The 22,887-nt window shown below is 38.5% G+C and overlaps 1 protein-coding gene across 1 annotated transcript; it reads left to right on the top strand.

Moving 5' to 3' along the window:
- Nucleotides 1-672: 672 nt before the first annotated feature.
- LOC117990386 (uncharacterized) lies at nt 673-14,412 on the top strand. Its single transcript, XM_034977820.2, has 15 exons — nt 673-997; nt 1,411-1,810; nt 2,502-2,592; nt 3,221-3,429; nt 5,791-5,875; nt 6,503-6,557; nt 7,155-7,284; nt 7,999-8,285; nt 9,172-9,384; nt 10,403-10,595; nt 10,884-10,950; nt 11,555-11,757; nt 12,225-12,309; nt 13,621-13,675; nt 14,172-14,412. Exons 1-15 carry the CDS (start codon nt 702-704, stop codon nt 14,410-14,412), a joined length of 2,610 nt encoding a protein of 869 aa, XP_034833711.1. The 5' UTR covers nt 673-701.
- Nucleotides 14,413-22,887: the final 8,475 nt, after the last annotated feature.

Raw genomic sequence — 22,887 nt, forward strand, 5'->3', positions numbered from 1 at the left:
AATTGTTTAAAGTGCACTAGCTCAAAAAATCCAGGGACAACCCTCCACCTCCCATGGCCCCACCATGGCTCGGTTAAATGGGCCAAATCGCGGAAGGGTGCCCGTTCGGTACTAGCTCTTGGCGTTTTCCCGGGGCGCCTTCTTGACTCCCTACAAATTATTTTATATCTCCTCCTTGTCCTATGTGCTCACTCTTCCCCCTTGGGGGCTAGACATTACTAGCATAGCTGAGATCGCCGCTGCTGCTCCTCCGTGGTGCCGGCCTGGTACCTGTACGCTCCAAACTGCTTCGCCTCTTATGCCAATGGTGCGTGAATTCCCGTAGCCGTTAGCAGTTCCCCTCCGATGAGACGAGCTCCGTGTAGAAGATCGGCCGGCTTCTAACTCAGAAAAGGTATAAGTGCGTGCCCTAGATCGAACCTCTGACCTTCCGAATAGAACACCGACTTGGTCTTATAATTACCACAAGTTTGTCACCGCTCTCAAGTCAATTACGAGTAGTTACATACCGGGCAATAATTACTGAAAAAATTATCAGGTAACTTAGCATAGACCCAATTATAAATTCTTCTAGGTAACTAAAGAGAGACAATAATTAAAGAATAATAGTGACAATAATAATCTTAGACAACCTTTAAAATGTCGTATTTATGACACTTTAAAAGCGTTATTATTTTTATATATTTTACACAATTTACACAATGAAATTAAATGTTTTTATCCATTGTTTTGTATTTTTTATAAATATTAGACTCTGTAAATGCAAGGATTATACAAACTATGCGTTATTCAACGTACTACCAGTGGAGAGATACCAGCTAGAATTTTTGCAAAATTTGGAAAAGCTGAAGTATATTAACGTAATGTTTTGGACGAAACCTGCCAGGCTGCATAACAATGTACAGATTTTAGTAAGCCCGAACGAAATTAATCTATTCAAAGAGAGGTTAAATCATTTTAATTTGAATGGGACACTTCTAACCAACAACATACAAAAGTAAGTTGGTACGAAGCTATTATTGCAAATCTGATAATAACAACAAACCATACACTGACAAATGATATAGTAACAGAATACCACAGAACGAAACGATAAAAACTAATTAACAAACTGTTTAAATAACTCTGAACGAGAGTAGGTGATCTAGGCCCTTCCAACAATAGGACGATCTTCTTTTGAACTGGTTTTAAGTTCATGGAACCAGTTGGTCTGACAGTTGTAACTTGGAACTTGTAGAAATAGTCTTCTGAGGTTAAAATTTTGTTAGCGCGATTCAGACGTCACAGTGAGTCCTTGAAGATACCTGTAGCGCCATCTAGTCTGTTCGTTGTATTTGTGAGTGCAAGTAGCCATCTAGCGTCAGCATGGAGATCACCATAACCTATAAAAAATCTTGCTTGGTCTTTTAGGTTGTTCAACACTCAAAAGGTGACTAGTTATACAAGAATGAAAGTAGAATCATTTTCATGGAACACATACCACAACCTTGAAGGGATCTACCAATGGATGACAGACATTGCAAAAGAATATAGTGATAAAGTACATTTGACAGCTGTCGGTCTATCAGCAGAGGGTAGAGAGATTTTAGCACTCGAATTTTTAAATCCAAAAGCAAAAAGCACGGTCATAGTTGAAGGAACAATGCATGGCAATGAATGGATAACAACTGAGTTTGTAACATATTTGATATATCACATAGCTAAAGCTGATAAGGCTAGGAATACAAAGCTGCAGCAAGTGGCTAAAAAATTTCGCTGGATTATGATACCTGTAGCCAATCCTGACGGTTATGTCTATAGTATGCAAAGTGTTAGTATTTCGTGTTTGTTTTCTTGCATTTTGATATGATAATGATTTGTATAAGCTTAACCCAAAGTGCCTGAAGAAGGTTTTTTTATTCAGATAAAAGTTAGCCCTTGACTGCAGTCTCACCTGGTGGTAAGTTATGACGCAGTCGAAGATGGAAGCGGGCTAACCTGGATCCTGGCATGGAAGTTTTTATCAAACCCATGTCCCTTTGGTTTCTACACGGCATCGTACCGGAACGCTAAATCGCTTGGCAGCACGGCTTTTGCTTTTGATTTTGCGTCTTTGTTAGATAGAAGCAAGCAGACGTTACATTGCGGAAGCTCATAATACACAACACATCACAGGTCAACTACATCTCCTGAGGACACTCTGATGTCAAAGATTATTGCTTGCTTTTCTGCATGTTTAGCAGTAGGAGAGCGGGTGGTGCATATTGCATGCTGCACGTTGTACCATCCTCATGACTGACGACACACACATGGAGCCACTAGATATAGCCATGGTTCAAAAGTTTGAAATCCTTTCAATCCTTGAAATCCCTCCCATTTTTTTTGTTGGACTCATTCTTATTCCTTTACCTACAACCTCTCCTAGTGCCATGGGTAGAGATCTCTTATGGAGATATGTGCATCTCTGTCCACTTTTTCTTTTTTCTTCGGAAAAGTTTTTCTCATATTTTTTATGTTTTCAGGATCGTTTGTGGCGTAAAAATAGAAATCATCTCGGTCTTCATTCTCAGATTGGAGTAGATTTGAATAGAAATTTTGATTACAATTTTTGCAGTAAGTTGACATCACTTTAGTACAGTGAGTTGACCTATGGCATTTCGACAACAGAACATTATGATGGTTGATAATGATCATCAACATCATCATCAACCATCGCCGGCTCACTCCCGAGCCAGATCTCCTCTAGCCCTACGCTGACCAAGTATGAATTGGTAGACTTCACACACATTGTAAAAAACTGTCAGGCATGCAAGTTTCTTCACAATGTATTCCTTAACCGTTAAAGCGAGTGATAGTTTGGCAATTCCGTTGTACATAATCTCTAAACTAAACTCAAATGGCACGTCTTAATCTATTGCTATCCCTTTCATGTTGCTTGCGGAAAAGGATAGCACTAGATTTAGACCTGTTAGTTTAGTTTAGTTTAGAGATTGTGTACAACAGAATCGGCACCAATTATTTCTTAAAACCATTTTAAAATGCACATAGCTCCTAAAAGTTAGAGGCGTGTGCTTTCACATGCACATAGTGGTCTATACAAAAAATTATCTAGGCTACACTAGAGTTCAAAAACCTCATTGCACGTGGACGAAGTCACGGGCAAAAGCTAGTTTTTTCGCTAATATAACATATTTTAACTAGGAGCAAGGTTTTTAAATTATTGTGTTGACCATTATTTCAGGTCATGACAGTAGCAATAATACAAATCACGATAACTACTGCGGTCCAAAACCATTTTCCGAACCCGAAACCCAAGCCATCGCTAATTATCTGGAGAAGATACAGAACAGAGAAAAACTCAATTTCTACTTCTCTTTTCATGCCTACGGACAGAAGATTATCGTACCATATTCGGATAGGATTAAGCATCTTGAAAACTTTAGTGAAATGGTATGTGTGCCTACTCATTTGTGTACCCTACTGTAACGACTCGCAGACGTAATATTATGATGACTCAGGGATAACCAGTACCCATAATAAATGCGAAAGTGTTTTTTCGTTTATTGGTTTGTTAGTTAATTATTGATTTGTTGATTTGTCCTTCAATCACGTCGCAATGGAGCTACAGATCGACGTGATTTTTTGCATGGGTATAGTTAAAGACCTCGAGAGTGACATAGGCTACTGTTTATCCCGGGAAATCAAAGAGTTCCAGACCTATCTACCTGCCAAATTTCATGATTCTTAGGTCAACGGGAAGTACCCTATAGGTTTCTTGACAGACAGACAACCAAGAGATCTTATACGGGTTCCTTTTTTCCTTTTGAGGTACCTACGGAACACTGAAAAGATATTCATTTGTCAAGTTCTCAGACTTATTTGGATTTCTGTATAAATTAGAAACACTCTGGCCTTGTCGAACCTTTGGGAGAAGTTTTTATTTATATCCGAATGTAGTTTAGTAGGTCATGCCGTGTAAATATTATACCATAGAGGCTGCATAAATAGGCTGTTGCTTCGTACAAAAGATTTATTTCAAGCCAACTTATAGTGCCTTATACTGTGTCCGTTACTAGCTGAAGCAGAAGCGGTAGCGATATTTAAACAAGACTAGTAAGTAATAGTAAGTAGTAAGATGGAACTGTATTTTTGGTTTCCAAAAATCTCTAAAATCATTAAAGCTTCAAAACGTAAGCTTTGAAATGTAAAGGATTATTAATTAAATTATAAGAAACCTTCGGAATAAGTTGTTTAACAGCTTTATGATAGTTCTAATAAGTTTAAGTGATTTTGTAAAGTGGTGATGATAAAAAGAATACCCGGCTGAGTTTGTTGTGGGCTCTTCTCAGACCTGGACGCGTTTGAAACCCTCGTAGGTATAGTTTAAAGTTCGCGTGAAAATTATCTACACTATTATCTTACAAATCCAACAATCGACAATCAAAAAGTGTAATTTATTAGGTACCTACCTATTTTGAATAAATTATTTGATTTGATTTTAAAATCGCTTGCGTCCTAGAAATTGAAACAGGCACCTTATAATCGCGGGAAATCTAAGAGTGCCCACGGGATTTTTAAAAACCTAAATCCACGCGGACGAAGTCATGGGCATCATCAATCGCTATCGCTTCCGCTTGCGCTCGTTCTGTGGCAGCAACTTGCGGTAAGATTCCTCTAGCTATAATTTACGAAGGTTATTTATGAAAGTTGACACAGCCGTGCATATCGTGGCAATGCATCTTTGCTATTCAGCTCCTAAGCCAAACAGTCATTAACCAAAGAGCTTGGATTTGTCGGTGCTACTAAACTACAAGTATTGTAGTTGTCTACTTCGTCTGAACATTTTTTTAAAAGTCAGCTTAGGATCTCTACCAAATCTACCAATGTATTCCATGTATTCAACTTATAATGCAACTATGGGAATTAAATTTTATCAGAATTGCCTAACATTCATTCTAAGGGCCAGCGCATACGGGTGGAGTGACATCTATCGGTTGATAATGATGATGAAATTATAAAGGTCTTCCCGACTTATTAGTTATTAGTTTGGGTTGTTGTCAAGAAAGATACCACACTTTGATTCTATTATATTCTGCTGGTGTCACAGACCACCTAATAGCCTTTTTTTTTTTCTTCGGGGGAGGAAAAAATCCCTACGGACTTCTGCCTGCTGGCAGGGTGTGTCCGACTCGCACGGACAAAAATAACCTCCCCATGTCTACCAAGGTGAGCACGGAACTGCGTAAGCATTACTTCGTGCTGACCTCCGAAATTTCTAACTTCTTCTTTTCTTCTTTTTCCCGCTCTTCTCTTCTTATCATTATAGCCCGCAGCATTTGGCTATATCGTTGCCAGGCGTCCTCGCTCGACAGCATGCGCGCTATAAGGTTGCGGGCATTCACACCCTCCGCGTCTGTCGATCCTAGCGCTTTTGACCTTAGATCGGCACAACCAGGACCACCTAATAGCCTGACACCCGCGATCACCAAGTTTAGGCAGTTGCTTAACGTAAACGTTGGCCCACCCCCGTTCAGTACCCTCATTCCGCATATTGTCGTGTTTACGTGAGTTTTCAGTCCACCAATCACAACAAAGCATTCTCCCCTGTCCCCCGCCAACATTGTACTATTTTGTTTTCTTGCAAAACCTTGTATATACGTGGTACTTCTTGAGGTTGAATTCTCTGTGGCTGGTGTGCAACCTGCCTAAGTTTCATAGAATACCTATAAGGAAATTCCTGGCAAACACCCCCCTACGCAAACTGTTTGCGGAATATTCATGCGAATTTTGAATTTCAAATCCCGTTTTCAGGAAAATTATGGGAAACAAGCAATATTGCAAATGTACAAATTGTACGGCATCAAATATGGCGTCGGCACTATTTACGACACGTACGGTAAGTGTGGATATAGGTGAGGAACTGGTGGTAAACTTTCAGGAGGTGCTTGATAACAACTGAAAGTCTGTACCGATAGTTCTGATGCGTTATCTGAGTATGGATAACAAGTAAGTAGTCCGTAGTGAATTTTTCATATCTAGGTATATTTTAAGTGTTATGTGCAAGAAAGATTTTTGGAGTCATCTTACTTGCCTGACTTTTTTATTACTGACCACTTCTTCTCTGATTATTATTTCTCGTGTTTTTAAAACATTGTGTTCGACTTTTAGGTCCCACCATAAATAATTAGCTTATTCATTTCATTAAAATACATGTTCTATTATTTAAATAGATACCTACCTACATATTTTTATTTCATTAATTATTATGCTATAGTAGAGTTCTAGTAGCTTAACTTTAATCTTGTAAAAATATTAAAAACATAGTAAACCATCCGGGGTCTCAATATGGACTGGCTGGCAGGTCTAGTTTAAACCACTTTATCAACTTTCAGTTTTTTTCAAGCACCCACTCAAAGTTTTTCATGGGCTCTCGAGCCAATAAGTGTGGATATGAACCGAATAACTTATTTGTGTGATGAAATTGAAAATCGGAAATTGAAATTACGAGTATTTCGTGTTGCAGGCTATAGATCGGCTGGTGACAGCGTGTCGTGGGTGAAAAAAACATATAAAGTGAAGTGAGTTTGTTGGATTTTTATTTTTATCATGTAGTCAATAGTTTGATTAGGGTTAGAAATAAAAAAAATTACAGCCTGGTTGATTGGGCGAAAAAAGTCCATTGTATTTTTACCCTAATCACTACCCATATCACTATCACTACACGTTTGTTTGATTGTTGGTTTGTCGTTCACTCTTAACGGAGCCGGATTTGGCTAAAATTTGGTACGGAGAAAACTTATACCCTGAATTACATTAGTTTTTAATAAATTTTTTGCCTACTAGGTGGTGTATGCTATTTCATTAGCGTAGATTTAGCTTGACCACAATCACACCAGATGGAAAGTGATGATGCGGCCGGCCTGAGATGGGACCCGTTTACCTAGAAGATGCCTATTTACTCTTGTTTTAAAGATACCCGGGTTGTAACTGGTAGGAAACACATATCGTGGAAGAGTATTCTAAACCTTTGCCATGCGTATGAGGAATGATGACGCAAAATGTTTCGTGGGTGTAGATGGGACGTCGACGACATAAGGATGGAAACTCGCCCTACGTCTTTACGACGCTGCGACGTCTACGATTGATTGCTTGATTTGATAGTATGCTTCTTCCAGGTATGCATTGACATTCTACCTTCGTGACAACGGAACATACGGCTACGCGCTACCTCCAGAAATGATCCAGCCAGCTTGCAAGGAGATGTTGGTAGGCCTGATGGAAGTTATGACGGCCAGGCATAAGCATATGGCGAGGGAACTGTTCAGTTCTGCTGTCACTTCAAGATCTAATTGTATGACGCTGTTGCTAACTTTATTGTTTTTGAAGAAGTAAACTGTTTGTGAGATATTAATTGTTTTTTTTAATGTCCAAAATATTACAATAAAACCTAAAGCTAGCCTTATCTAATTACTATACAAATCATGTCCGCGTGGAATGGTGCCAAGAATACTGGCTGCATTTCCACGCTGGACAGCCGTTGCGCAAAAAATGAGCCAGCCCTTCTGCCACCAGATGAGGCTTTTAATCGCGCTGAAATGTCTCGTAAATTTTTTTTGCACTAAGACTCCATGGCCCCAGGGTCTCCACGGCAAATTTTTATTTAAAAGTGAACCGTACTTTTGGCATGACAGTAGACCCATATAGTTAAAATGGCGCGTGAGGAGTCATTTTTTACGGACTATATTATATGGACTATATAATATCATCTATGATGAAGACGAATTTTACGTCTATGTTCCAGTACGAAATAGGTACTATGTGTATTGACACATTTTTGTCATTGTCTAGATCTAGACAACGACAAAAAGTGACAGTAGGATAAAGTGCATAATATTCTTGATAATAATATAATGTTCCTTAAGCTCACGAAAAAGCGAAAATCTCGATGACTGAAATAAAACTGCAACAATATAACAAAAATGATAACGGTTTTATAAAAATCATCATCGAAACAATGACAAAATGAAGTTAATTTTCACAGCCGTAATTTTATTTATCTCGGCAAGTGAATGCTTTTCAAAAAAGTATCACAATTATACCTTGTACAGGGGAATCCCAGTTTCGGAAGAACATTTGAGCTTTTTCAAGAATTTAAGCGAATTGTACAATGCAAACTTCTGGAGGGAGCCCGGGTTGGTATATAGGCCAATTGAGTTTACCATACCACCCGAGAAGAAGATGTTTTTTACACACCACGCTATGAGAGAAGGGATTTATTACACAACGCTTATGGAAGATGTTCAGAGGTAAGTGGAATATATTAATGCATGCGGCAGCGGCTTCGGCCGTGGCCAATTACCACCCTACCAGGAAAGCCGTGCCGCCAAACGATTTAGCGTTCCGGTACGATGCCGTGTAGAAACCAACGGGGGAGGGGTTTAACAAATACTGCCATACCTCTTCCAGGTTAGCCCTCATTTATCTTAGATTACATCATCACTTACCACCAGGTGAGATTGCAGTCAAGGGCTAAGCATCAAGCAAACATTGTAAACGGTCAACATGCTTGGCTCAAGCGAAAATTTATGTGCTTGCCATCAAGCCGCTTGACGGTCTTAGAAGCCTTTTACAGATATATTAGTCCCGCTAATTGCTATTGCGCTGGATCCATGTCTCATTAAAATCAAAATGACGTCATTTTGACATCATTTGACGTATATTTAAGTAAAAATATACCATCAGCTCGGAACTTCAGTCTAGTGCTGACGGTACTAAAATGGCAGCCACGCACATTAGCAATTTGCGGGACTTAAAAATAAAAAATATAGACATATCTAATTTTATTGTTTTATTACATACTAGCTGATGCCCGCGACTTCGTACGCGTGGATTTAGGGTTTTTAAAAATCCCGTGGGAACTCAACAATTTTCCGGGATGAAAAGTAGCCTATGTCCTTCCCCGGGATATAAGCTAACTCTGTACCAAATATCATCAAAATCGGTTGAACGGTTGGGCCGTATAAAGCTAGCAGACAGACAGAGAGACAGACAGACACACTTTCGCATTTATATTATTAGTATGGATTGATTTCAGGTCAATTTTGTGGTTTAACGAATTTGCGGGACTTAAAAGCCTGGTAATGAGCCGCCATTTTGCCTTTGATTTTTGTTTTCTGTTTTCTTCCCTTCCAGCGCTTTCGATATGCAAACCGTAACATCCTACATAAGACGTAACATGGCTTCCTTCGACTGGATGAGCTACTTCCGGCTGGGCGACATTTACGATTGGCTGAAAGATCTAAGCCATCAGTATCATGACAGGGTGCATATAAAGTCCATCGGAAAATCGCTTGAAAAACGAGACATTTTAGCTGTGGAAGTTCGTCTGCCTTATTCAAAAAACAAGTAAGCGTTTGAAATAAATAGTTTTGTATAATAGTTAGTCTAGGCATGAACGTAGACTTTTGAGAGGAAACGGAAGCAGGTCAGATTGGAAAAACTTCAGTAATTATTGTTATCAGAATGTTGTACGTTTTCGTTTCTCATTTCAAAATCAATTATTATTTGTACAGAAACTAAAGCATGCTCACGACTCTACACAAATTTAAACCCCTATTTCCCCCCTTTAGGAGTTGAATTTTTAAAAATCCTTTCTTAGCGGATGCCTACGGCTCACAATCGCTATCTGCATGCCAAATTTCAGCCCGATCCGTCCAGTAGTTTGAGCTGTGCGTTGACAGATCAGTCAGTCAGTCACCTTTTCCTTTTATATATTTAGATAAGTAATTAATATTTCAACTAAAACTACAAATCATTCGGATTAAATTTTTTATAACAATTTTTTTCTGTAGGTAGGTATCAAAGCTAATATCATCATCATCATGATCAACCCATCGCCGGCTGCCACCCACTGCCTGACCTCCGTGTCTCTAGCTAAGGAAAGTAGGCTATACTCAAATATTTAGTCGACGTAAGCCCAACTAGTTTCGAACCCATCCGGGGTCCTTTTTTCTGTCACGTTGAAACCCCGGATGGGTTCGAAACTGGTCGGGCTGACGGACTTATCTACTCGACACTTCCGTGCCCCCAGATACTTATAATATTAGGTATAATGGAAATCACTCATGATAGTTTAAATGCTAAAATCCTAATCCTAATCCTAATCCTACTATCCTACTATACTAATATTATAAATGTGAAAGTGTGGATGTTTGGATGTTTGTTACAACCAATCACGCAATAACTACTGGCCGGATTTGGCTGAAATTTGGAATGGAGATAGATTATACCCAGGATTAACACATAGGCTTCTTTTTATCCCGGAAAATTAAAGAGTTCCCGCGGGATTTTGAAAAATGTAAATACACGCGGACGAAGTCCCGAGCATCAGCTAATAGGCTATCTATTTACAACATTGTTCCAGACCAAAGGTAATAGTCGAAGGTGGTATTCACGCTAGAGAATGGATTTCGGTGGCGTTCGTGACGTACTTCTTGCATGAAATCGTGTTGTCTCCCGAATCCAACAACACAGCATTGAAGTTGGCTGCTGCAAAATTCCAATGGTATTTTGTCCCTGTGCTCAACCCTGATGGGTACGAGTATACCCATGTAAAGGTATTCGACTAAAGGATAATTAATACTTATCTTTTCTCGTCTATATAGGTATAGTGCAAAAGTGTGTCTATATGTGTGTTACTTTTTCGCGGCTCATCCTTTTAACAGAATTCATCCTCACCACCTAGATGTCTGGTGCACTTCGACCGTCCGTTTTGCTAGGTCCTTCTCTCCACGCACATGCAAACTGCAATCAACTCCTTTCGGTGGTGTTCCCACTAAATTAATAAAAAAATTAAATTACAGTATAATTTTATTATTATTATTAATACTATAATGTGTTTCCAGGATCGTTTGTATAGAAAAAACATGAACGGTGTAGATTTGAACAGAAATTTTGGAATCGAATTTGGAGGCAAGTAGTATCTTTCTGCAATTCAACTTTTTTTTAATTTAGCTTAAAATTGGGTTTTCATCTTTTGCTGTATAGTAACTTACCAAAGTAAAATGTCAGACACCCTTAAAGTTTAAAAGTCTAAGGATGACAAGAAAGACAATTTTGAAAATGAGTCTTACTAGTATGAGGGTTCCGTACTACAGTCGTATTTTTTCGACATTTCGCATGATAAATCAAAAACTATTATGCGTAAAAAATAAAAATAAATAAAAATATGTTTAAGAATCTACAGGCAAAGCCCTTTCATAATTATATCCTGCTTGGTATATTATTCATACTTTGAAAGTTGAAAATACTAATTATGTGCTCATGAACACATTTTAATTATTTTTTTATGATATAACCACACATCCGCGGTTTTCGGATTTTTTCTTTAAGTACTTGTGCTATTATAAGACCTACCTACGTGCCAAATTTCATGATTCTAGATCAACGGGAAGTACCCTAACGGACAGACAGACAGACAACGATGTGATCCTATAAGGGTCCTTTTTTTCTTTTGAGGAACTTTTGAGAACCCTAAAAATTGATATGCTTGTCTACATTGTAATTTCTGTCACAGGTATTGGCACAAGTTCTAACAAGTACAGTGAGATCTATTGCGGCAAGAACGCGTTCTCTGAGCCCGAATCCGCAGCGATGGAGAATTATGTCAAATCTTTGAGCAGTAAACTGCAGTACTATTTCGCTTTCCACTCCTATGGGCAGTACCTGATCATACCATATGCGTATTCTTCGCTGCACTTGGATAATTTTAATGAAGTCGTATGCATATTCAGTTTAATGTATATACAAGATTACATTTTTTTTTTTAATATTAATAGTCTTCGAACAGTGCGTGTTGCCAGTGATGACATATGGATCCGAGACATGGTCGCTAACTAAATGGGCCTCATAAGAAAGCTCAGAGTCACTCAGCGGGCGATGGAGAGAGCTATCCTTGGAGTTTCTCTACGTGATCAAATCAGAAATGAGGACATCCGTAGGAGAACTAGAGTAACCGACATAGCTCAACGGGTTGCGAAGTCTGTCTGCTAGCTTTTCACGGCTCAACCGTTCAACCGATTTGAATGAAATTTGGTACAGAGTTAGCTTATATCCCGGCTACTTTTTATCCCGGAAAATAAAAGAGTTCCCACGGGATTTTAATAAACCTAAATCCACGCAGACGAAGTCGCGGGCATCATCTAGTAATTAATAAGGTGTTATTATAATACCTTAATCCTTTATAGCATAAAATGGGAATGTTTGCGGCAAAAGAAATAGAAAAGAGGTACAGAACTATGTATACTGTTGGAACAGCTTATGATACAATAGGTAAGGCGTTTGCTTATTATTTCTAAAAATGTATTTTCTATGAGTACCTACCTCATAAGAAACCTTAGAGTCACTCAGCGGGCGATGGAGAGAGCTATACTTGGAGTTTCTCTATGTGATCAAATCAGAAGTGAGGAGATCCGTAGCAGAACTAGACTAACTGACATAGCTCAACGGGTTATGAAGCTGAAGTGGCAATAGACGTTAGGGTCACAAGGTGCTGGAATGGCGACCTCGCACCGGAAGACGCAGTGTTGGGAGACCCCCCACTAGGTGGACGGATGACATCAGACGAGTCGCAGGGAGCCGCTGGATTCAGGCGGTGCAAGACCGTGGCGTGTGGAAGTCCCTACAAGAGACCTATGTCCAGCAGTGGACGTCTATCGGTTGATGATGATGATGATAAGTACCTACTTATTAATATTTTTTAAATTTAATCAGACTTCAAAGAGTGTAGTAGTTTTAATAAATCCATAAGTAAGTACCATTGAAAGATCGTTAGGAAACCTGCACGCTTGAGAGTTTTCTAAAAATATGTTCTCAATAGTGTGTAAAGATTTACAATGCGCAATTTCCTGCCGTGAGAGTGACTCCAGTGAGTGTCTTGTAGTGCAGGGCAAGGTGGAGGATACCAGAGGGTGAGGAAGATCACCTACGAGATGGACCGACCAGGTTAAGTCCGCTGTAGGCAGTCCCGTGCACGAATGTACCAGACTATCGGCCAGCAGGGAGAAGTAGCGAGTGCTTGTGAGGCACATAGCATCTGCCCCCAAAAACGTCACGCGTCCTGATAACTACCACCTTTCGGCCAAAAGCGTTACGACGAAGGAGAATTCACCAGCGTGGTGGATGATGGTCTCAAACCGTCTCCTTTAGAGAGTAGACCCGCGGGGTACGATTACACCTACCGAGTAGTTAAGCGAGACAGTAAAATGACACTCGGCCGAGACAGTGTTGTGGCTAAGAAATTGGCGAAATTGCATTCGTTAAAGTGTTTATACCAACCGAGTACTCGGCCGAGGACACTGACTCGCCACTGTACTCGTTAGGTGTAATCGTACCATAAGTCTCGCGATCATTGCTATCAAACGTCACACGTAACAGCGGCTAGAGAGAGACAGCAATAGCCACAAAGCAAAATAAGAAGAAGACGAGAGACAGCAAATGAACATTCGCATTGCTACTACTGTCGCGTTGGTGTCGCTACTGCAACGTTTTACGTAATCACCTGTGCTCAGTGGGGAGACGGCGATGGGTTGAGATGATGAGGATGATGATGATGAATTTCATTTTACACTGTTCTGATTTCAGGTTACATGACCTCTGGTGTCAGTGCATGTTGGGTCAAGAAATCTTTTAACGTTCCGTAAGGATGTTTTTATCAATAGGGTCTTGGACTCTAGTAATAAAATGATGTGATTTTTGTATCGCGGTAGTTTATGGGGCTAGAATTCATTATTAAAGTTATTAGTTAAATAAAAACCGGCCAAGTGCGAGTGCGAGCGACATTTTGCTCGATAAATCAGCTATGATTCATAAAAATAAATAAAAATCTGTTTTAGAATCCCTTTCATATGATATCCCACTTGATATAGTTATCTTACTTCGAAAATTGAAAATACTAATTATTAGTTCATGACCACAATTTAATTTTTTTTGTGTGTTGTAACCACAAATTCACGGTTTTCAGATTTTTTCCACTAATGTATGTTATAAGCCCTACCTACCTGCCAAATTTCATGATTCTAGATCAACGGGAAGTACCCCGTAGGTTTCTTGACAGACAGACAGACAGACAACAAAGTGATGGTACCGTTTTTCCTTTTGAGGTACGGAACCCAAAAAACATCTTTTATTTCCAGATACGTGGTAATTTTCGAACTACGCGACAATGGGAGACACGGTTTTGCGTTACCACCAAAAGAGATTCTACCCACGTGTTACGAAACTATGGACGGCATTGTCTCCCTACTTAATCCGAACTCGAACGAGAAAATAGAAAAAACACGGCATGTTAATGGAGAGGCTAGGGTAGATAAGATGATGGACAGTATTGTAATTCTTTGGAATGTTTTGTTCTTTATTATAGTGCGTTTTTATTAAAATAAACTGTTCCTTATTTTTAGCTGGCTGAATAATTTCTCGTTTATTTCAGTTTGATTTCGCGAATCTTTAAACATAGGTACTCATAGGTGTTTTTGCACTTACCTTCACTAAATTACGTAGGGTATATGACATTATAATCGTAATAGCCTATGCTCGCGACTTCGTCCGCGTGGACTAAGTACACAAATTTCTAACCTCTATTTCACCCTCTTAGGTGTTGAATTTTGAATTTTGAAACTCTGAAAAGTTAGAGAACTAAGCGTTCTCAGGATCAAATATCACGTAAGTTTATCACATAAGATTACCCAAAAAGTGTTGACCAGCGATAGGAATTGAATTTATAGTACCTATGCAACAGGTCAAGATGGCAATCGAGGTGGAGACGCCCCGCTCACCCGCACAGCCCCCGCGCTAATCCAATGCGGGTTAGCGCGGGTGACCTGTGGATGTACGGGGTGTCCCCCCGCCTGATACCCCGATTGCCTTCTCGACCTGTCGCGTACTATGCATAAATAATTTTGTTACGCACTTGACAAATTTAGAAAAAAAGAAAGAAGTTAAGACAGTGTGCTTTAATAGTGATGATAAATTAAATCCAATGATTACTAATGAAAGTTATCATTTATCAATTATTTGTCAGGTAAGGCCAAATACTAAGTAATTAAAAATCAAGCAGAGCATCTGCTGTATTATTTTAAAGTAAGAATCCTAATCATCTAAACAGGCTTCTATAATAATTAGAAGCTAACAACCTAGTGTTTACTTTTATCTCAATGTATAAAATAAATAGCAAAAGAGGGTAGGTAATAAATACAGAAGTAAAACCAACTAAGTCGAATAATAATTAATCATTTATTGAAAGATCTTTAATACTTTAATCTTTATAGACCTATCTGTATTTTGTTGTATTTCTCAGCATAGGTCTATTTCATATTAAAATGAATCTACCACCCGTTTCCAAAGGTGTTTCGTTGTGGAGAAGAAATGGGCAAAGAAACTCCACAACACACATCTTTTAAAAGCATTACAACATTCCATAATACATAACATAATATCTAAACATATTTGGTACATGGTTATAATAACTAAACCTTTATAAGGCAAGTGATTACAATAAAATATAAGAATACTTAACTTTAGTAACTCTGTCGCCTTTGTTTACTCTGAAGTCACATCACTTCACTAGACTAAGGCTGTAGTTAACACGAGAAGGAGTTATTATACGAGACTGGCCATTTATCGATGTGTGTCCCGTTTTTATCCTCTCTCAATTGTAAACAAACCACAGGCCACCGTCACATGACATTTTTAATAATTATTTATGTTGGTACAATGGTAGGTACCATTGTACCAACATTGAGATTGTTGACATTATTATTAATTTACTTAAATAATATTATTTGGAACATGTATTGACGGTTTACTTATTATTGTTGTACTACATTAATTAATGCCATACTCTATTGATGATTTACATATTATTTCACATAATTTCTATAGACAACTGTATTTTAAATCCAGCCATATCCTGTCAATCCTAATATGTTGTCAGTATTTACTTTACAATAAATAATTAGTCCTATGTATCGATAATTTACATAATATTATTTTTCGTATTGTCACATTCCTAGATATTAAATTGGACAACAATAAAGAATATAAGATACTACTAAATCATAACCTTTCGGGCTGGGTAACATTGACGTTGTATCCTGTCTGTTTACGCCATTTATTATATTTTCAAGTAATCTATTATAAATACACACACACGCACATTCAAACTCACACATAAGCATGTACGCAATGACATTTCCTTTCAAATTCCCCCTTCAGTCCGATTCCGCATTCTGGCGCTTACGCACGCTGAAAACCGCTCCTGTTTTGCACAACGAATGTGCCACGCAATTAAAAACACCCGCTCCGCTCCAAAAAGTGTGTAAACTCGCGAAATCAAGTGAAAACCGCAACTAATAAATAAACGCTAATTAATCCGCTAAAATAAGTGATCTGAACAAACCGTCAAGCAAAATAGGTACCTATAAAAAGTGCAAAATTAACCTATGACGTGTACATATTATCGCTAAACAATCTTGCTATCGAAACCCCTTAATTAAAATCAGTGCAGTTAAGTGTATCGGAAGGTCATCCCAAAGGTCATCATCAGCAAGGAGCAGATCCCCACTCACCAGTGACCGCCTGAAGCTCAGGTAATCCCACAATCCTTGTGGTTCCATCGACCGGATTTAATCCTTTTGTTCCATCGACCGGGATCCGATCCTTTTGTTCCCATCGTCCTGGATCCAATCTGTTCCCTAACTATCCCGTTTGACCTTTAAACCTTCCATATTCCCTCAAAAAACACTTACAACAAAACACTGAAAACGCTATTTATATATTCCAATACTTATTTCATAAGTAAGAATCGAATCACGCTTCATACATCGAGTACCGAATTTATTAAAAAATATACAAAAATTTTGTATATTTACGCATATTTGTGTTCAGATCATCGCATTATATTATATTAACGCATTATATATAATTATTTACATGTATTTCTCAGTATTTTAGGTTTTAAGTTTTTTTTTAATTCTACCTGCATTCCGTTCGATAAATTATTCTTTGATCCATAATTATAATCGACCTTATTCGTTTGAAATAACGCTTACTATCGTATATCAAAAGTCAAAATGGCTAAGACAAAGGAATCGACTAATGTAGAAATCGTTAAATTGGAAGCAAAAAAGGAATTTTTATTTCAATCAGTTCAGCAAATTTATGATTTGTCACTTAAGGTGAGTGACCACGCACACAGAACGACTTTCATGTCCCGCATTCAATCTTTGGAGAAATTACGTCTAGATTTTACTACGAATTTAGATGAATTAATTTCAGCCTATTTAAACTCTGACCCTAAGTATGTTCCGAACTACTCCGCTCTTGGCGCGTTTGATACTTTATACTGTCAAATACAATATACGTTTAATGAGATTAAGACCGAGTCCACCACTTTGTCTCAGTGTGATAATCAATACAGTTTGTTAAACAAAAAGTTACCTCCGATAGATTTGAAGAGTTTTGATGGCAACCCTTCAAAATGGACAATTTTTTATGAAAATTTTGTGAATCTTATTCATAATAACAACAGACTCTCTGACATACAGAAGGTTCAATACTTGATTAGTTGTTTAACTGATAAGGCGCTCTTAGTCTGTTCAGGAATCCCGCCTACATCTGAAAACTATCTTATTATATGGAACGCATTATTAGAAAAGTATCAAGACACGAGGGTACAGGCAGCTCAATATATTGATACAATATTAAATTGTAAACAAAATCAACCGCTCGAATCTTTTGTTGATCAATTCTGCTCTGCGCAAGCAGCTTTGACACGTCTACCTATAAAGAATTTGTCAGATTTTATGATAACGCATATCGCACTCTCGAAATTAAGTAAGGAAACTGTTTCATTGTTTGAACAGACGCATAAACACATCGAAATTCCTACTTTTTCTGATTTAAATACATTTTTAAAAGAACAACTAAAGATTCAAACTTTGCGAAGCACTCAAGTTCATCAAACTCCCAATAAAAAACCTATTTCTTACAAACCTAAATCGCAAACTCAAACGTATACAAGTACAGTCGGCAACAACAATTATAATTTAAATTCGCAAAATATTCAACGCACTTGCATTATATGCAAAAATCAAAACGCTCATCCGCTCTATAAGTGTGAGGTTTTTAAAAGCCAAGACGCAAAAACTAGACTAGATATAGTGAGGAAAAATAGATTTTGTGAATTCTGCCTAGGTTTTCACTTAAAATTCCGCTGTAAAAGCCAGGGAAGGTGTGGAAATTGTGCATCTAGCTCACATCACAGCCTTTTATGTAACTCTTTTTCTAGACCTAGGTACGAACCTGGGACCTCACAGTCGCAAGCCCCCTCTTACTCACAGAGCCGCTATGGTGCGAATAATGGCAGCGCTCCGATGCCGCCGCTACCGCAGAACGAGAGATCTAGTGATTTAACAAAAATTACAGCACCGCCCCCCGCGTCTCACACTCAAACAACTAGTCCTACCGAATTAGCACTGTCGGTGACCACGTCTTCGGGCAATTATTTAAAAAATACGACCGTACTTTTACCTACCGCCACAGTGCATGTATATAGTAACAATACGCAATACCCTATCCGCTTATTTTTAGATACAGGTTCAATGACTAATTTTATATCAAAAGAATGTTGCCAACGTTTAAATTTAAAAATTAAATTCGCTCCGTCAGTTGTAAAAGGCATTGGTCAAACAGAAAGTACATCACTGGGATTTGTAACTTTTAAAATTTATTCTCGCTTTGATCCACGCTGTTTTTATACTATTACCGCTAGGGTAATAGACACAATTACCGACCACTTACATAACGCTCACATCGATGTCTCCCATTTGAAATTTTTGCACTCATTACCAATGGCTGACGATAGTTATCACACTCCTGGACCAATCGATTGCCTGATAGGCAACGAATTGTTTCCATTTTTAATTGGATGTGACAAAGTAGTCTCACCTAATTCTTCTGTTGTCGCAATTCAAAGCACGCTAGGTTACATTCTCATGGGGAAAGCGGATTGTGAACCTCGCCACTCAACTCACCACTCTAACTCTGAAAAAACATTTTTATGTAATGTAGACGCACTTTCGCTCGAAGAAATTACTGAACGCTTTTGGTCATTAGAAAACGTACCTAATAAAATTCACATAAGCCCAGACGATGAGGCATGTGAACGCATCTTTAAAGATACTTACTCACGCGATGAAACAGGTCGATATACTGTTCATTTACCCTTTAAAGATGACCCCGCTAAACTTGGCGACTCGTACTCGATTGCCAAACACCGCCTTCTTCAATTAGAGAAGAAATTAAACGCTAATCCCGCTCTTCGAAAAGATTATAACGCAACCATTCAGTCATACATTGACAAAGGTTATCTCACAAAAGTAGATAATCCTTCACGCGATATAAATTGTTATTATATTCCGCACAGAGCTGTTTATCGCCCTGATAAGCAGACTTCTAAGACTCGCATTGTTCTTAACGCTTCCAGTCGGACTACATCCGGAAAATCGCTTAATGATTTATTATATGTAGGTCCTAACTTACAGAATAATATATTTGAACTCTTAATAAATCTACGATTATTCTCATTCGCACTAACCGCAGATATTGAAAAACATTATTTTCAATTAAATTTAACGCCCGAGCATCATGCTTTTCAAAGGATTCTTTTTAGATTTGACACTGATCAATCTATCGACACTTATAATTTCACTGTCGTCTCATTTGGAGTATCTAGCTCACCCTATCTCGCCATGAGAGTAGTGCGTCAGCTAGCTGAAGATAGCATTGACAGGTACCCGCTCGCAGCTAATGAAGCCACTAATCACATGTATATGGACGATTACATAAACTCAATCGATGGTTTTGAGAAAGCCAAAGAAACCTATCATGAAATGGTTAATATGTTCAACGCAGGTGGTTTCAATTTAACTAAATGGATCTCCAATGACACCAAACTTCTCAGTGAAATTCCTAGCTCTCACAAAAATCCGCAAGCAATTAATTTTGATTCAGATGCTCAAGATGTTACGAAAATAGTAGGTATGCAGTGGCATCCTAAACTCGATACTTTTACTTTTAAAATCAACGCTAATGAGAGTCCCCGCGATTATACAAAACGCTTAATTCTTTCTATTACCGCTCGCCTGTTTGATCCTGTTGGTCTTATAGGTCCAGTTACCGCTTTTATGAAACTTCTCGTCCAAGAATGTTGGAAATTAAATCTCGCCTGGGATACACCAGTACCCAGCTCGATCGCTCAACGATTTGAACAATTCTGTAAAGAACTACCGCATTTAGAAAAAATTAAAATTCCTCGCCATGTTGGTATGAACTCTGAATCCCATGTAACGCTTATAGGTTTTTCTGACGCTAGTGAAAAATGCTATGGAGCCACCGTATACATACGTGTGAGCCCAGATGAACATTCGCCTGGAACTGTTCATTTACTCTCTTCAAAATCTAGAGTCGCACCGCTTAAGAAGACATCACTCGCTCGCCTCGAGCTTTGCGCATCTCTTCTATTAGCCAATTTAATCAATTTGGTACGCGAAACTCTTAGTAAACGCTGCAAAATAAATAATATTTACGCTTTTTCGGACTCAACAGTAACTCTTACATGGATTCATTCTCCCGCATATAAATTCCACACATTCGTCGCTAATAGAATTACAGAAATAAATTCAAAATTACCTTCTGAACATTGGTTTCACGTCAACGGATGCGAAAATCCCGCTGACATAATATCTCGTCCAATCACGCCTAAAGAATTATTAGAACGCAAACTCTGGTTCAACTCTCCTCAATGGACGACGCATCCTTTATCGAAATGGCCCATTACGCCTTTTCAAGTAAACGCTCACAATGAAGATCTTGAAGAATCAAAAACTACTGTTTTAGCAGTTGAAACCTCTGTTTCTGACGCTCAACATCCCATTGAAAATTTAGCCGAACGCTCTTCTAGCTGGTCTAAATTACTGCGCACCATGGTTTACATATTAAGATTCTCTAAACTCTTGAAATCACGCGGTTCTATTACAGTTTCAGATCTTGATTTTGCAGAAATGTATGTAATTCGCTATGTTCAAAATAAACATTTCTCTCAAGATATTCACGCTCTTAAAAATAATAAACTTTGCTCTAAATCAATGTTAAAACTTAACCCGTTTCTCACAGACGACATCATCAGAGTTGGTGGTCGTTTAAGCAACTCACAATTAAATTTTGGGCAAAAGCACCCAATAATATTACCTTCTAAAGACCGCATTACTCAGCTAATAGTTGATTATTATCATATCACTAATTTGCATACAGGGCCCGCGTTAGTACTCGCGTTACTTAGACAGAAGTTCTGGATCATTGCAGCCAGAAACTTGATTCGCCAACGTGTACACAAATGCAATATTTGTTTTCGCGTAAACCCTCAATCTACTTTTCCACAAATGGGAGAGTTGCCCGCCTTTAGAGTAGCGCAAGTTAAAGCCTTTGTTCACACCGCTGTGGACTACATGGGACCTTTTTTCGTAACTCACATTCGCCGTCGAGGTATTAAAAGTCATAAAGCGTACGTCTGCATATTTACTTGCATGACTACCAAGGCAGTACACCTAGAATTAGTCTCAGACCTCAGTTCAGACTTATTTCTCGCTGCTTTTCTGAGACTAAACGCACGCAAAGGCCCAGTAAGTCTGGTTTACAGCGATGGAGCTACTAACTTTTTTGGAGCTAAACGCAAATTAAATGAAATTTACACTCTCATACAGTCCAATGCTCATAAAAATTTCATAGAGAATCGTCTCGCAGAACATCGTATTCAGTTTAAGCATAGTCCACCTTATGGCCCTCATTTCAACGGCCTCAGCGAAATTAACGTTCGCTGTGTGAAAACTCATTTGTATAAAGTTATAGGGACACAAATCCTTACTTATGAAGAATTGAATACAGTTCTAGTTCAAATTGAAAACTTATTAAATAGTAGACCATTATGTACTCTAAGTTCTGATCCGTCAGATCTTTCCGCGCTAACGCCTAACCATTTTCTCAATCTCACTCCCGCAAAGTATTTACCTGTCGAGGATTTATCAGATATTCCCGACAGCCGCTTATCGCGCTATCAATTACTAACTAAAATCACTTGTTCTTTCTGGAAACGTTGGAGCCAAGAATATTTAACTTCTCTACAACACAGACAGAAATGGAATACTCCCTCCAATCCTGTAGGTCTTGGAGCTGTTGTTGTTATCAAAGATTCTAACGTTCATCCCCTTTGCTGGCCTTTAGGAGTTATAGAAGAACTCTATCCAGGGAAAGACAGTGTAATTCGAGCAGTCAAAGTTAGAACGCGTTCCGGAAACTACATCAGACCAGTTGTACGGATATGCCCTCTACCTTCTCAATAGGCTGCTATTAATTCTACTAACTCTATTAATTAATTTTAATTTTTAATTTTTTTTTTTTTTAACGCTTTAATTTATCACGCTTTTCGTTCTGTTTAGAGGCTTGCCTCTAGGCCGGGGGAGTTGTTTACGCCATTTATTATATTTTCAAGTAATCTATTATAAATACACACACACGCACATTCAAACTCACACATAAGCATGTACGCAATGACATTTCCTTTCAAATTCCCCCTTCAGTCCGATTCCGCATTCTGGCGCTTACGCACGCTGAAAACCGCTCCTGTTTTGCACAACGAATGTGCCACGCAATTAAAAACACCCGCTCCGCTCCAAAAAGTGTGTAAACTCGCGAAATCAAGTGAAAACCGCAACTAATAAATAAACGCTAATTAATCCGCTAAAATAAGTGATCTGAACAAACCGTCAAGCAAAATAGGTACCTATAAAAAGTGCAAAA

This window comes from Maniola hyperantus, chromosome 18 (genome assembly GCF_902806685.2).
Source record: "Maniola hyperantus chromosome 18, iAphHyp1.2, whole genome shotgun sequence".
Lineage (NCBI taxonomy): Eukaryota > Metazoa > Arthropoda > Insecta > Lepidoptera > Nymphalidae > Maniola > Maniola hyperantus.

Excerpts from the sequence above, each read along its gene's own strand:
- LOC117990386 (XM_034977820.2), top strand. The coding sequence starts at position 702 with ATGAAATTAAATGTTTTTATCCATTGTTTTGTATTTTTTATAAATATT. Across the intron at positions 5,876-6,502 it reads CACTATTTACGACACGTACG|GCTATAGATCGGCTGGTGAC; the intron begins GTAAGTGTGGAT and ends TTCGTGTTGCAG. Across the intron at positions 13,676-14,171 it reads AAGAAATCTTTTAACGTTCC|ATACGTGGTAATTTTCGAAC; the intron begins GTAAGGATGTTT and ends TTTTATTTCCAG.